The sequence below is a fragment of the Cinclus cinclus genome, chromosome 19 (genome assembly GCF_963662255.1).
Source record: "Cinclus cinclus chromosome 19, bCinCin1.1, whole genome shotgun sequence".
NCBI classification, from domain to species: domain Eukaryota; kingdom Metazoa; phylum Chordata; class Aves; order Passeriformes; family Cinclidae; genus Cinclus; species Cinclus cinclus.
This window is the reverse complement of record NC_085064.1, coordinates 2,538,736-2,553,466: the sequence shown is the minus strand read 5'-3', so window position 1 is coordinate 2,553,466 and position 14,731 is coordinate 2,538,736. Positions and strand designations below refer to the sequence as shown.

Genomic DNA, 14,731 nt, shown 5'->3' with positions numbered 1-14,731 from the left:
TTTGCATATTAATAATCTCTTATTACATTTGTTCTTAAGAGTGGTATCATGTTGAGGCAATGAGGATTAATGGCATCTCGGTAATATTTACATATTTACATTATTAAAAAGCAATACATCTTTTAGACAGCCCTGGGCATGGTGTAGAATTGCAGATGCTGTTCTGAGCCCACCACAGCCTTCACCCTATGACACCTGTCCTGCTTAGAGTCACCTTTCCCAGGTGTTCAGCAGGTTTAGCCAGGGTGAGGAGGCTTGGGCAGCCTCTGGGCAGAGCCTGTGGCTCCAGACACCCTCCTGTTATCCCACCAATCCTCCTGGCCAACCCCTCCTTCCCCATGGGCCAGTGATCTCAGCTCTCCCAAATGGTGCTCAAACCCTCCCTCAGCATCTGGGAGATGCTGGGGGGCTGCAGCAGAGTGTTGGTTCCCTCCCTGGTGTGTCTAAGGACGATGGACAAGGGAGCAAAGGTTTCTCCCCCACCACGGTTCATCCCCAGGGAAAGGCTCTGCGACTCGGCTGGAGGCTCCCAATCACCTCTACAGTCCTAAACTTAATTAAAGCTGCCAGCTTCTAATTAAACTACTTAATTAAGTGCCACATTGTCAGTAGGTAAAGATGGAACAGACTTAATTATTTAGCACAATGACATAGAAGAAAAAAAACCCACTTTAAAAGCATGACATCTCCTAGATGGGCAGGAGCCCACCCTGCAGTGCCAATGGCCCAGCCAGTGTTCTCAGCAGCAGCCTGGTGTGAGAAAGGTCTTGTAGAGATGTTTTGAGTTTTCCAGAAAAGAGACATCTAAAAACTTCCAATGACATCACCAGGCCTGCCCGGCACACTCTGAGGGGGTCAGCACCCATGTTCTCGCCATCTCTCGGCTCTCCTGAATCATTCCCAAATGTGGATCATTAACCCCAGACCACAGAAGGGTCATCCTGACCCTGCTGAATCAATGAGCAGAGTCCAGCAGCCTCCCCAAGGTCAGGTTTTGCCCTCACAACCTGGCAGAGGCTACTGGGTGGGTGCTCTCCCTGCCCCAGCGCCTCTCAGAGCAGCACTTGGCTTCACCCACCACCTACTTCACCTCATTTCCATCTTCCTTTTAAAACTCTGGCTAAAGGCTCCTGTCTGCAGGGGGATGTAACCTGAGTGACTCCCAGGCTGGCATTCTGCAGGGAAGATTAATGGGCACTGTCTTGTCAATAAATCCATAAAGACCCCAAACCCGGTGATGAACGTGCAGAAGGTAAAGGCAATGGTTAATATCTTCCAAATAGGCCCCAGAGCCTTTGAGTGCAGGCAAAGAGGAAAGCACTGGTGACCCTTGTTAATCTTTTCACTGGCTCCAGCAACTATTGGCACCTTTCGTTGGCCAGATATTTGCAAGTCTTTGGGGAGCAATGATTCCACAGTCAGGGTCTCCTTGAGAGAGGAAAAAAATTCCCTTTGCTCCTAAAATGGGACCCTTCTTCCAAATGAAAATTGACATTTCAGTTTGAACTTCATGACCTCCAGTAATCACACTAATGGCCTTAGCTGGCTGCCTGGGAGGGAGCTGGCTGTGGCCAGGACTGATGGGACCTGTATGGATTGTTGGAGATGAGGATGGCAGAGGCTGCTAAAGCTGGACTCTAACTGGCCAAGGCACTGCAGGGGATTTCTGACCTGCTCTGGAGACTCTGAACTGCATCAGGTTTGATCTTGGTTATTGACAGTGTAGTCACTGCATGCTCTGATCCATCCATCCATCCATCCATCCATCCATCCATCCATCCATCCATCCATCCATCCATCCATCCACACCCCTGTCCATCCATCCATGCTGAACTGCCAGAGCTGAGGAGCACCCACGGAGCTGGCAGAGGGCAGTTCTGTGCTCTGCACAGCTCCCTCCCTTTCTCAGACACTGCCCCTGGGACTCAAGGACCAGCAGCACTGGAGAGGGGCTCCCTGCCAGCCCCTCAGCCCCAGGCTCTGAGTCCAGCTGTGCACACTTGTCCAGGAACAGCACCAGGATCCTGGTCCCCAGCACCACAGCATTGCAGGGGCAGCTCCTGGCAGGGCAGAGCTGGAGTCAGGTTTGCCTTTGCCCCCTCTGCAGACACAGAGTGAGCAAAGGTCCCCCCTCTCCCCTCTCTTCCTCAGATGGAAATCCCCATTTCCCACTTGTTATCCACCTGCACTCTAGCCAGGCTTAGGAATTGGCTGTAACTAAGAATGCAAGAGGGTCCTTCTATTTTATTTTTTAATACCTCATTTAGTAGGTTAATATTCCATGTTATTTTAGGCTGTTTGTTCTCTACATCTGCCGCCCAAGCCTGTACAGATGTTTTAGGATTCTTTAATCCTGACAAAGGACTTAGCGTTAAGGAAAAATGGGTTACATAAAGATCCTTATCTCCTTAAGAAATAAAGCACGTTTTGGGCATATTGTGTGCAAAACAAGACTAAAATAGAGACACAACATTCTGGGGCCACTTACCAGATGTCCAGGTTGGAAGATGTGGGTCTGGTTTGCCTGCAGTTTTCCTGCCTGGCTCCTGAACCAGAGTTACAGCCTGGGATGGGCTCTGCTGAGGGAAGAGGGAGATGTGTGGAACAGGGAATTACTGAGTTCATGTAATTTCCCACTAACAGCAGCTTCCTGGATTCGATGGCAGGAGTTGTGCTTGGGGTAGGACTTTTCCCAGGACACCAGCTCAGGCTGATGCTCTGCCCATGGCAGGAAAGGTGATCCCAAGCTAAAAACCTCTCCCAGCTGGAGCTGTCGGAGCTTCCAGGCTCATGTACAGTATTTCATCCCGTAGAATTGACACAGTTCTCACATTTTTGTGACTCTGGTGATTGATCCAGCCCATGTAAATTGCAAAAAGAAGTCACAATCCTCTAGGGTCTGAAGCAGAATATCAAAAGAGTATGGGCTCATGCTGCCTTAATTAAAACTTCATTTAATTAAAAACCTTGAGAGCTTTATTAGACTCAGTAATTGATTTAATTTTCTTGTGGAATTCTATTACAGAATACTTCCAGCACATTGGCTTTGGGATCTACAGCACCATTCTCCTCCCTGAGCAGCACCTCTGCCCTCTCCAAGGGACAAACCCAAGCTCCTTAGCCTGGCAGATCCCAGAGTCTCATGGGATTCCTGCTCAGTGTGGAGATGAGGTCCTGGCTGGAACAGGCAGCACCTCAAAGCTCTCCCTCGTCAGAGAAGTTTCTCCCTGTGGTTTTTGCAAACAGACCATGTGCAGGAGGGAGGCAGGAAAACCTAATCCCCATCACGGCAGGTTTTGCAGCAAATCCCAAAAGTGAGGGTGCCCTATGCCTCCCTGTGCCACCCAGACAGGCTGGCACTTGCCCTTCCTGAATTCCCTTTTTGCTCCCAGCCCTGCTCCTCACTTGCTGCCTCAAACTAAAGTGAGTGGCTCTGTGTTAGGAACCAGCTGCCACATTTCCCCCAGCCCAGGCTGCATCTCTGTGCCAGGAAGGATTGGCAGGGGGGAGAGCTCTGGGAATTGCCCCAACAGCAGCTCCCCAGCCAGCTGGCAGTGGACACCTTGGAGAGATGATGGGTGTTAAAGCCTTTCTGCTCAGGACACAGGGAATCAAACAGTAAAATAAGAATAATAAAAAAACCCCTCGCCACCACACAATGATTGTCTGATCTATATCTATTTCATAACATCCAGAATTAATAGGATACAGGAGTTAAAGCAACCATGGCAACTGAATGCAGAAAGGGCTGTCCTTGTAAATAAATGAATTCATAAATAACTCACAAGTGCTGATATAAAAAGTCATGGGAATCTAATGCAATGCTAATGCAATTCAAGTCTTCCCTTTTTTCCATGCAGAATTAGAATACTGGGTGCGCCTGGCTTTGCTCCGTGCTACAAGTGTCATTCTTAAGATAATAGAACTTGCTAATTGTACCAGGAGCCAGGCTGTGATTGATGAGGGCTTTGGGTTTTTGTCTCCTTCATGTTCTTCTGAGCAAAATGTTGCACCAGTAAGTTACAGGCTGGAAGTGAATTACAGAAAGTTAGGGAGCAAGGAGCAGGATTCATCCTGGCAGAGACACTCCAGTGAAATATGTGTGTTGGGTGACCCTCAGTGTGGCATTTTTGGAAGCAATGTTCTCAGCTCTTATCCCTGTGTGTCCTGTGGTAATAAAATATATATCATATTATTGATATATATCAAGACTATTGATGGAGGGGCAATATTGCCTTGGAGATCCACATTTCCCCCCATAAGGAGAGGGGCAGTGCTGTGATCTACACCAAAATCTGCTTTATTTCCTTGCAATGATTTGCCCCAGTTTGAAAATCGTTGTTGAGAAATTTGAAGACAGTTTTGTCTTATAAACATTTTGTTCTTTCTTCTTTAAAATTTTCATTGGTATGAATTTTGCTACTGTTTGATGCTGGAAAGCCATTTTCTCCTCTGCACTACACAGTCTATGCATAATCAATGTCAAAAAGACTCTGAAAAGCTTTTGAGCACCAGAACTTTCTCTCAAACTGTCAGCAAAGCATTTTTCCAAATTGCAGCCAAACCCTTCCTCAGACCTCCTGGATTGCCAGTGCCGATTGCCCTGGGACCACAGGGACAAAATTCCATTTAGCAAAACGGACAAAGGGCGCAGTTTGGCCCACAGAAACGTGAGAGTTTGGTTTATTCCCCCCAAAAACAGAGGTGGAGAAGGCTCAAGGGCTGGTAGTAGAGAATCCATCACAGAGGATGCAGGGATTCCGCTGATGCCTTCCCACAGGCACCGCTCCATCCCGCAGCTTTGACGTATCAGAGGGAGCGATCCAGGACACGAGAGGAGCGGGACATGCCTTCTCCACACCGAGAGAGCCTCGGGGAAGAGCTTTCGCCCCGAATTCGAAGCTTCCAAGGTTTTGGAGTTACTTTTCCCCCTTCCCCGCCGCTCCCGGTCGGCTGCGGCGCGGCAGCCGCAGCATCCCTGGGGCAGGAGCACCGCCACGTGGGATGCGGCTGCAGGCACAGCCCCGGCTCGCCCACACCTTGGGGACCCTCCAGGGCTGCCTCACACCGTGGGGACCCTCCGGGGGCTGCCCCACATCGCGGGGACCCTCCAGGGCTGCCCACGCCCCGACCACTTGGGGCTGACCCTCACCCCACACAGGAGATGCTGCCCGGGTAGTTTGGGGTGCAGGGATGCTCACCTGCTTTTTCCCTTATTGGTTTCGGAAGATAATAATTTTAAAAAGATCTCTGACAGTAATGTACATTAAAATGAGGTTATTAGAGATGTATTTAGAGCACCCCATCAAAAAGCACGTGGTGTTCTGGATTCCTGGCCCTGTGGACCCTCTTGTGCTGCCAGCGATGCCATCAGGGCAGTGAGGACTTGACTCCGACTGATGCTCTGGAATGAAGCCTAAGGAACACGGGCAAACTCAGCTTTCCATTGATCCCAGCGAACTGAATGCTGTCCCTAAATCTGACACCTGGCCAGTGCCCAGGGTAGGTGATTTCATTGATTCAGAGCTCGGGCACAAACCCCTTTGCCAGGCGAAGGTTCGTCTCTGCTCTCTCCTGTCACTCAAACAGGGCATGGCCCAGCACTGTGGGTGACACGAGAGGAGGCTGCTGTGGCTAAAGTGACCCCAGAGCAGACAAATCTCATCCACACAGGAGGATCCTGATGGATCTGTGCACTGAGTTTAAGAGGACCCACCTGCAGATGATATGATTGAGATGTAGTATGGATGAATGGAAAAGCAGGGAACTGAGATTCCCAGAGAAAAGCTGTTACTTGGACCTGAAATATCACCCTTAGAGAAGCAGTTTGCAGAGCCAGAGGATTTGGGAGGCTTCCTCATACATCCCACCAAATCTCAGCTCCACGAGGCAGGGATGGATTGGGTTTTACTGCCTCTTGCTTAAATTAGACCCAGCCTACAAAGGAACAGAAGGCAATAATAACACTTCTCCTCGAGAGTTTTCTGCATAATAAGCAGTTTCTGACATCAGCCAGATCAGGACTCGCCGGCATGATGCAGCAACAAGCTTTGGCAGGAATTCTGTCCCTGGCAAAGCATCCGATTCTATTTTCATTTGTTTTAGAGACAGTTACTCACTCACCATATGTGTGCAGCTGGCTTCTGCTCTAGCCCCCGCAGGTCAGCAGGAATCTTTCCATGACACTAGCATCTTTAAAATAGCCATCTTCCCATTTTCCAGAGGTGGAGGGAACAGCCAGCCTAGTGAGGCTCTGTCTTGTGGGGTAGTCAAGTGTCCCTGCTGTAGGACAACACACATTTTTTATGTGCATCAACCTTTTGTGGGTTCACTGAGATCTCACCCACACTGGCGCTGGACTTTCTCTCCCTGTCCTGATTCTTGCAGCAGGGAGGGAGCAGTTTTCTGGGGCAGAGGGGAGGCAGGCAGCCCCAAGCATCCCCTGGTTTGTTTTTAGAGCAGCAGAGGATTATTATGCCTGAAAGCAGCCTGAGGTGTCACGTAGATGGAATACATCAAACATTACTGTCTCACCGAGCCTCACACCAATCATTTATTTCTTTAGAAACTGCAGACTGCTCTAGTTTTATATTTCACAAGTCACCTGTAAAATATATATCCATAAAACTCTTCCAGGAGGAGGATTCCTGCAGGGACACGGCAGCCTGGCCTCGCTGGGCTCCACAGCCCGACCATCTGCACTGGCACTCAGCGTGGAGCTGGCACTGCTTCTCCCCAGCCTGCAGGGTGTCCTGTGCAGGGTTGGCTGCTCTGTACATCCCTCACTCCCTCGGGATCCAAAGCTGCCAGTCCTCAAATGACACCCCCAAACTCTGGAGCCCTGGGGACGTGGGAGAGCCAGGGGCTCAGAGCACTGCTCTGGGGCTGCACCCGGGACTTGCAGGGCTGCAGAACTGGGAATTAGTTCCACTTTCTGCTACATGTCTTTTTATTTGGTTAGTTTAATAGGCTGCATTATTATTTACCACATGCAAATCTTAAACTGATTAAAGCTGACATTTCCAGCCACAAGACAAGATCTGGAAAGAAGTAATAAGGAAAAAAATATTTCACAAGCTTTTGCACTTTAGATTTGCAGGGAGGATCGATTACATTTAAAATTTAAGGGCCAGACTCAATCCTAAATCTCCTTTAAGGAAAAAGAAAGAATTAATTCCTTCATTTGTTTTATTTCTTGCTCAGCAAAACCCAAGGGAGTTTAAGATGCTGCTGATTGTGAATGCTGCTTTTGGATATGACTAGAAGGAAGCAGTGAATGCTTGAAAAATAAAATGTTAACGCTTTATTATCTTTAAGCCCTGAAGAATTATGGATGCCTACATGGCTATGGAATTGCTGGGGAAATAATTGTTTCTGGCTCACCCAAGGAAACTTGTTAACTATTTTTCTGGATGTTCTCTTCAGCAGATGGATTTTTATTTACTGATTTCTGGGAACCAAATGGTGCTGAATGCCAGACATTTATAAAGCACAATCCCCATTTCAAATAAAAAGTAGCCAAAATGGTCAGTTAGGCTGTGGAAAGTATATTTTTCAGAGACAGAGAGAGAGGAGGAGAGTCTTGCAATGAGTCCATTCCCACAGCAGCTATGTGGTCGTTGCTATTTTTTGTAAAACAGGTGTGGAAAGGTTAAAGACCAAATCAGGGTGTGATTTTTTCTGAGGTTCAGGTATTTTATAGGGTTGAATACACCTTACAGCCTCCTTCACATGAACCTGTAAATGAGAATCTCTCCATAAAACCTTGCTTACGCCTGCAGAAGTGTAATGTTTAGCTCTCCACAAGTAATAGTATTGAAAGCTTCCCTAGGCAGGGGTCAGGCCCATTTTATTGTAAGTGCAGATCCATTCAAAGTGCAAAAGGACTGAGCTAAAGGACATCTCAATATTACAGGGCTGTTACTTCAGCTCCAGCCTAAATGACCTGAGCAAGGCTGAAGCCAGCAGGGCTGGAGGTCACTGCCCCCAGGGAAAGATCACACTCACAAAATGACTCAAAAATGGGGAGGGAAACTCTCTGCAGGTTTGACTCCTTCGCTCATCTCAGGCTGAAATGAGATTGATTCCATGGACTAACATTGGAGCCATTCATCCACGCAAGGGCTATCCATGAAGGGTATTTGCTGGCAAAAATTCCCCTCCAAATGGAAAAAAAAAAAAAAAGTTTCCATTATAAAATGGTGACGACTCAGCTGTGAGTTTTTTGCCCTCAACCTCGAAGGCATTTCCTGCATTCCTGCCTCAGCACACCACCTTAGTGGCCCTTCACGTGCAGCACCACAGCAATTCATCATTACCCAGTCTCCAAATTATTCTAGTGTTGATTAAATTAGTAAATGCAATCACAATCTGAAGCAAGTTAATTGAGAGAATTTATTTGGCCATGACAGTTTTATGCATGTTTGATTAAGTATTATAAGGTTTGTTTTTGATTTTGCATAATTTAACTTTAAATCCTCCACTGGGTGGGGGAGGGAGCATCAACTATTAATGACCAAAATAAACTCTTTTAAGACACATATATTTATGATTTATTTCTAAAGGCAGTATCTTCCAGCTTTTTTTTTTTTTGTTCTGTTGCCAAAGTGACAAATATGTTTAAAGCAATATTTGGAGCCGGCCGCTTCTCGCTATAAATCTTGCAAAATGTGTACAATTCATTAAAAGTTTTGAAAGAAGTACAAGTTAGCATTTATATTGCAACAAGTGACATATAAATGTGTATGTTTGTCTTCAGAGCGGGCCATAAAATATTCGAGGCCTCCCCGGCCGTGCTGACAGGGACTAATGGCCCGCTCTTGGGGCTGATGATGAGTTTCATCACAAATCTTCAACGCTGTCAACACAAAACTGTTCAATCAACAGGAATATGAGTTGTGTCTTTAGTAAAATTAGCACGGGGAAGAAATACAGCCGCGAGGGTTGTGGGCGGATTCCCTGTGGGCTCTGCTAGGAGCCCTCCTCCAGGGTCTGATCTCTCTCAATGTCAAAGCTTCCATTCATGCCTGACCCCAGGGCAGTTTGTTGTTTATGGAGCCCCACGTGCATTTCAGCACCAGAGAGGTGAAAATGTGCCAGGCAGGAAATGGAACTGGGCCGTCCTGATTTTTGTCGCAGCATCATGGAATGGTTTGGGTTGGAAGGGACTTTAAAACTCCTCTCGTTCCATCCCCTGCCATGAGCAAGGACGCCTTTCACTAGACCAGGAAAACCTGGCCTTGAGCTGGAGGTCACCCTGACCTAAAAAACTAAAAGGGTCAGCCTCGGCACTGGTGCACACACGTGTTCGGGCTGTGGGGCCACTCTGTGAAACTCCCTGGGGTTTTCTGGGATTCTTGCAGGAGCCCCCACTGCTGCACTTCCACTCAGCATCATCCTTGTGATTCCCCAAGGCAAAACTGCAAAGACAAAGTGCCTTCATAATTTTGTTGCTTGAGCTGAAATTCCCATCTCTGGGAATTTCCCAGTCCCAGAGAATGGCAGAGGGAAATAAATGGAATGTGGGTGGCTCTCCTGCTTATCCAAGTAACCAAACAGATGTTCCCAGTTCCACGCTCCTGGGGAAATTTCTCAGCTCCACACATCCCCTTCTCCCTTCCCAGCACGAGGTGTATGGGGGACGTGGAGATGCAATTTCCCAGGAGAACTCCCCTATTGCTGCCTTATCCAGAATTCCCTCTGGCGTTCCAGGATCAAACTGCTCCGCAGGGCAGGGGAAGGGGAGGAACCGGCCCTGCAGGAGCTCCAGGAGGCACCGGGACGCCAGGAGGGGTTTGGCCTGCACAGAGCAGCAGCTCTGAGAGGTGACAGATGGCCTGAGTTATTATTATTTAATGTTTTTCCACCGTGGCACTGCCCAGATAGAAAGCGGGGCAGGGAGCCAAAGCCGAAGTTGTGTACTCTTTCCGTTATGGAGAAGAATTCCTAATTAAATCCAAGAGGAAACAGCAGGGAGGAAGTTGTTTTCCTTCCCTTTATATTGTTTTGAATTTTTTTTCCACCTATTTGTTTTAGGAATTTTTGGGTCTTTTGAGGATTCTCTGGACAACCCTTGGCTGCCGTTCTGGTTACGCTGGACACGGCACCTCAGGCCCGGTGTGACCCCGGGAGTGACCCTGGGTATGACCCCCGGAATGACCGCAGGAGTGACCCCACCGGTGTGACCCCAGGACTGACCCACCCGGTGTGACCAGGCCCGGGCGCCCCCGTTGCCAGGGCAACGCGTCTCCGCCACTTCCGGCCGGCGCGGCGTGATGACGCAATCACCGCGCGCCGCCGCTCCCCTCCCGCACCGCCGCCGGAACCGGAGAAACCGGAGCCGCGCCCGCACATGCGCAGAGCGGGCGCCCGGCGGCCCGGGCCTCGCTCCGCCCGGGCCCGGCGCGGCCATGGGCACCACGGTGAGTGCGGGGCACGGCCCGGCGGGCGGCGAGGCCCCGGCCTCGCCCTGCAGCGGCGGGAACCCCGCCCGGGGCCCGGCGGTGCGGCAGCGCACGGTCACTGCCCGCCGGGCCCGGGGGTCCCTGTCCCCGGGGTGAGTCGCGGCCGTGCGGGGCTGCCGCGGAAGGCCAGGCCGAGCTCCCTCCCGCAGCTCCTTCCCCGAGCGGCCGCGGTTCCGTTCGGGATCCGGGCGATGGAGGAGGAGTTGGCGTTTCCTCTCCTCCCGGCGCTCATCCCTCGGCTCTAACCTTTATTTGTCATTGTCCCTAACCTTGTGCGGCTCCTCCTGGAGCCCTCGGGGCCCGCCGGAGTTGCCAGCCCCACTCGGGGCTGCCAGCGCTCCTCCTCCGGCAATGGGAGTGCCCCGAGCCGGGGCAGATCCTGCCTGGAATGCCCGATGGATGCGGAGATTCCCGCACCTTGCTCACCGCACACCCCCTTTGGAAAGGAGGAGGAGTGAGATCTGGCCTAAAGGAAGAGTTATTCGCGTTTTTAACGTCCTGGGGAGGCCACCACGAACGTGGTGCCGGGGGGTGACAGTGGCCTGGAGGACGTGGAGGTGCCTTGAGATGGAATCCTTTGAGCTGTGGGATGATGCCCCGAAAAGACCGAGTTGGCCCCAAAAATGATGGAGTGGATGTCCAAACTGTTTGTGGGCATCACGTGTAAAATACAAACTGGGTGATGATCACAGAATCAAGGGAGGGTTTGGGTTGGAAGGGACCTCATCCCATCCCACCCCTTGCCATGGGCAAGGACACCTTCCACTATCCCAGGTGGCTCCAAGCCTTTCCTTGGGCACTTCCAGGGATTCAGGGACACCCACAGCTTCTCTGGGCACCTTGTGCCAGGGCCTCACCACCCTTCCAGGAGACGATCTGCTATCCCATATTCAGTTTGGAAAGTCTGTGCTCCCTGTGTCGTGTTTCATGTGCCCCAGAACAGTCTGTGGCAGGAGAAGGTGACCAGCATGAGCTGGTTGTGATTTTCTGTCCTGGCACTGAATAACAGCTCACTGATGCTTCCCAGCATGGATCAGGAAGCTGGAATTCATGTGTTGCTGAGTGTTGGATTCTTTTTAGAGCCTTCATGGGCTTAAAAATTCATGCTTGAGGAGAGGCCTAGTAATTATGAGCATTTTAATGCACAAAATGAGCAAATTGCAAATTATTGTTTCATTTTGTCTTTTAGGTCAGCTCCTGTGCAGAGAGCTGTGAGTTTATGAAGCACCTCAGCAGTTTCTGTCACTCTTCCTAGAAGGTGTCACAGGAGAACTTCACTCTTTTGTTCCAAGAATTCAGAAAGGCAGCGGAGCCCTGACCTGCTGAGTGGATGGCAGCACCCCTAAAATGTAATAATTCAGAGTTTATTTTGTCCTCCTCACGTTCCAGTGTTGATATTTGAGTTCATCCAAAGAGCATGAACCCACCAAAAGCTGTTTGTTCCCATGATGGGCACAGTAACTGTGCAAGACTTTGCTGGAAAACTTTGTGTCCTGGTGAAGGAAGTGCAAGGAGAGGAATTGAATCGTCAGGAATTGAATGCTCTCAATCCCCAGCATGTGATTTTTGACCTGTCTTGCTTTAGTCCTCCAAAAATATCTCTGGGAGCAAATGCTGAGTAGTTCATACCCATCATGTGGGAAGTGTGTGGGGTCACATGCTCCAGGCACAGAACTGGGTTGGGTTTAGGCAATGCTGGTTCAGTGTCTGAGCAATTCCTGTACCTTGCAGAAGCCACGTTTCTGACTGGCATTTCCTGGCTCCAGACAGGAAATAGGCCAAGAGGCACCTAAAATTATGAGGGTGTTTGTGATGATTGAGGAGAGCCCTTGGTTTCCTGAATTCCTTAAATCATAATTTAGCCCCTACTCCTTTTATGGTAGTCCCTGATCCATGTAAAGCCAATACTGCCTCACATTTCTGTAAGGGCAAAAAGGAATTGGAATGTGGGGCTGAGCAGGAGAGATCAGAAGTGGAATTTCCATTTCCATGGAATTTGAGGCAGGAAGCAGGGCAGAGACTTCCCCACCAATACACATTTTATCAGAGAAGGATTTTGATACCAAAAGTACAATTTCCTGCATCTTTATCATTTGCTCTGTGGCTAGTTCTGTTAGTAATGAAACTAAAGGATTCTTGAAGTAACTCTTGAATTAGTTTTAATTTTAAGAACAGTCAGATTTTTGGTTCAACAAAGGAAAGATCTGCCTGGATCTGAGCACTTGGGTGTGCGAGGAGTCTGGGGAAGTCCCTGTTGTTTTCCAGCATTATCTGATGAGTGCATTGTCATTTCATAATTCCCGGAATTTGGCACATCAGGAGCCTGGGGTGAAGCAGAGAGCAGCTCAGAGGCTCCTGCTCATCACTCACACGACAACAATGGGTGTGTGGAAGGATGTTAAGATTATAAATCCTAAACACTGCAGAAGATCAAGATAATTTCACTTATCTCTGCAGGTCCCCAGGGGGGAGAAATAAACTGGTGAATGCCTTTGAAAAGCTGCCTGGCCTTGCCTTGCAGTGACAGTGAGAGCACAAGGCTGGCCTGAGCCAGGGGAGGTACATCCTGTGGAGTGTGAAAAACACGATTGCCTCATTGTTCTTCCATTATTTTCAGTTTGTTTATTTGGTGAAGCTTTGCCAAGTTTGGAAATGAGCACAAATCTGGAATCCACTTGCGAAAGTACTCTGAGAACTTTTTTTTTTTGGCTTTTAATGGAAATACAACCCAGTGTGAACACATACATTAATATTACTGCTCTCACGTGAATATTATTGCTCGGGTGGGTGGGTATGAGATTAGCCACAGAGTGGCTGTTAGATTAGGAAAGATTTATGAATTAGCCAGGATGATTTCAAACCAAATCACTTTTGCTGCGTTAACACTGGATAAAGTTTATAACAGCCTACAACTGGTGCTGGCTGGGGAATTTATTTGGAATGTGGAATGGAAATAGAGGGTGTTTGTGTGGGGAATAAGAAGCAAAGAGGCAAAACAAAGATGTTTTAGGGGAAGAAGTTGAGGTTTGGAAAGCAGTCGTAGGTGAGCGCCGATACTGAAATCGGCCGGGATTTAAGTTGCTCTATTCGGCAACTTCAGGAGAACTGAAACTTGCTATTGACTGTGTTATTCAGGAAAAAAACCCTCTCTTGTCTATGTTCTTTATCAGCACCAAACCACAATCTATACTCACTGTGCCTCCCTACAGGTGTCTCCCTCCGCGGACATCCTTAGCCGTGCCGGCTCTCCGGCTGTGTCCCGCTGCCCCCTGATATGTGCCCTGCGGCCGGTGGCCTGGGGCCGGCTGCGCGGGTCGGGGCCCGATGCCGGTGATCCCCATTCCCCGGCGGGTGCGCTCGTTCCACGGCCCGCACACCACCTGCCTGCACTCGGCCTGCGGCCCCGTGCGCAGCACGCACCTGGTGCGCACCAAGTACAACAACTTCGACATCTATCTCAAATCGCGATGGATGTACGGCTTCATCCGCTTCCTGCTGTACTTCAGCTGCAGCCTCTTCACCTCCATCCTCTGGGTGGCTCTCTCGATCTTGTTTTGCCTTCAGTACCTCGGCATCCGCATCTTCCTGCGCTTCCAGTACAAACTCTCCATCATCCTGCTCCTGCTGGGACGGAGGCGGGTGGACTTCAGCCTCATGAATGAACTTCTCATCTACGGGATCCATGTGACCATGCTGCTGGTGGGGGGGCTGGGCTGGTGTTTCATGGTCTTTGTGGATATGTAAATAAAACCAAGCGCATGTGGGATCAGGAGGTGACTTTTCTTCTACCCCCCCCCCCCGAAATGTGTCAATGCCCTCTTTTTTCTTTTTTTAATTCTAATATAAATTAATTTATTTCTCAGTGCTAATTTTTTTTTTTTTTGTGGATAAATTAACGTGCTTGTCTCTGGAATTTGTATCTCTTTGGAGGTTGAATTTTGATTAGCAAAGTGCAACACTTGATTGGGTGTTTTATTCTTTGCAGGGTGTGGGTTAGTATAAATTTCTTTTAATCCATAAGAACCTATTTTGCTGCTGTTCCTGTATTCCTGCGGCCATGAAAAAGACAATGATTTATCTGGAGGACAGAAGCCAGATAATTTTGCACTCCACACTCTTAATCCATTTTCACCATTTTCCTAAAAATGTTCCCTAATGTCTCAGACATGTAGTAAGTATCTTCCTTGTAGGTTCTCATTTTGCATATTCCCAATAAGAATCTGGGCCCAAAATTCAACCAACTGTAGGGCTTTGGGGTCTTTATCCCC

At 49.0% G+C, this 14,731-nt stretch overlaps 1 protein-coding gene across 1 annotated transcript; it reads left to right on the top strand.

The window, feature by feature from the left end:
- The first annotated feature begins 10,327 nt into the window (after positions 1–10,327).
- Positions 10,328–14,332, top strand: TMEM250 (transmembrane protein 250). The gene is made up of 3 exons (XM_062505730.1): positions 10,328–10,421; positions 11,653–11,812; positions 13,673–14,332. The coding sequence occupies exon 3, from the start codon at positions 13,788–13,790 to the stop codon at positions 14,205–14,207; it is 420 nt and encodes a 139-aa protein (XP_062361714.1). The 5' UTR covers positions 10,328–10,421; positions 11,653–11,812; positions 13,673–13,787; the 3' UTR covers positions 14,208–14,332.
- The last annotated feature ends 399 nt before the right edge of the window (positions 14,333–14,731 follow it).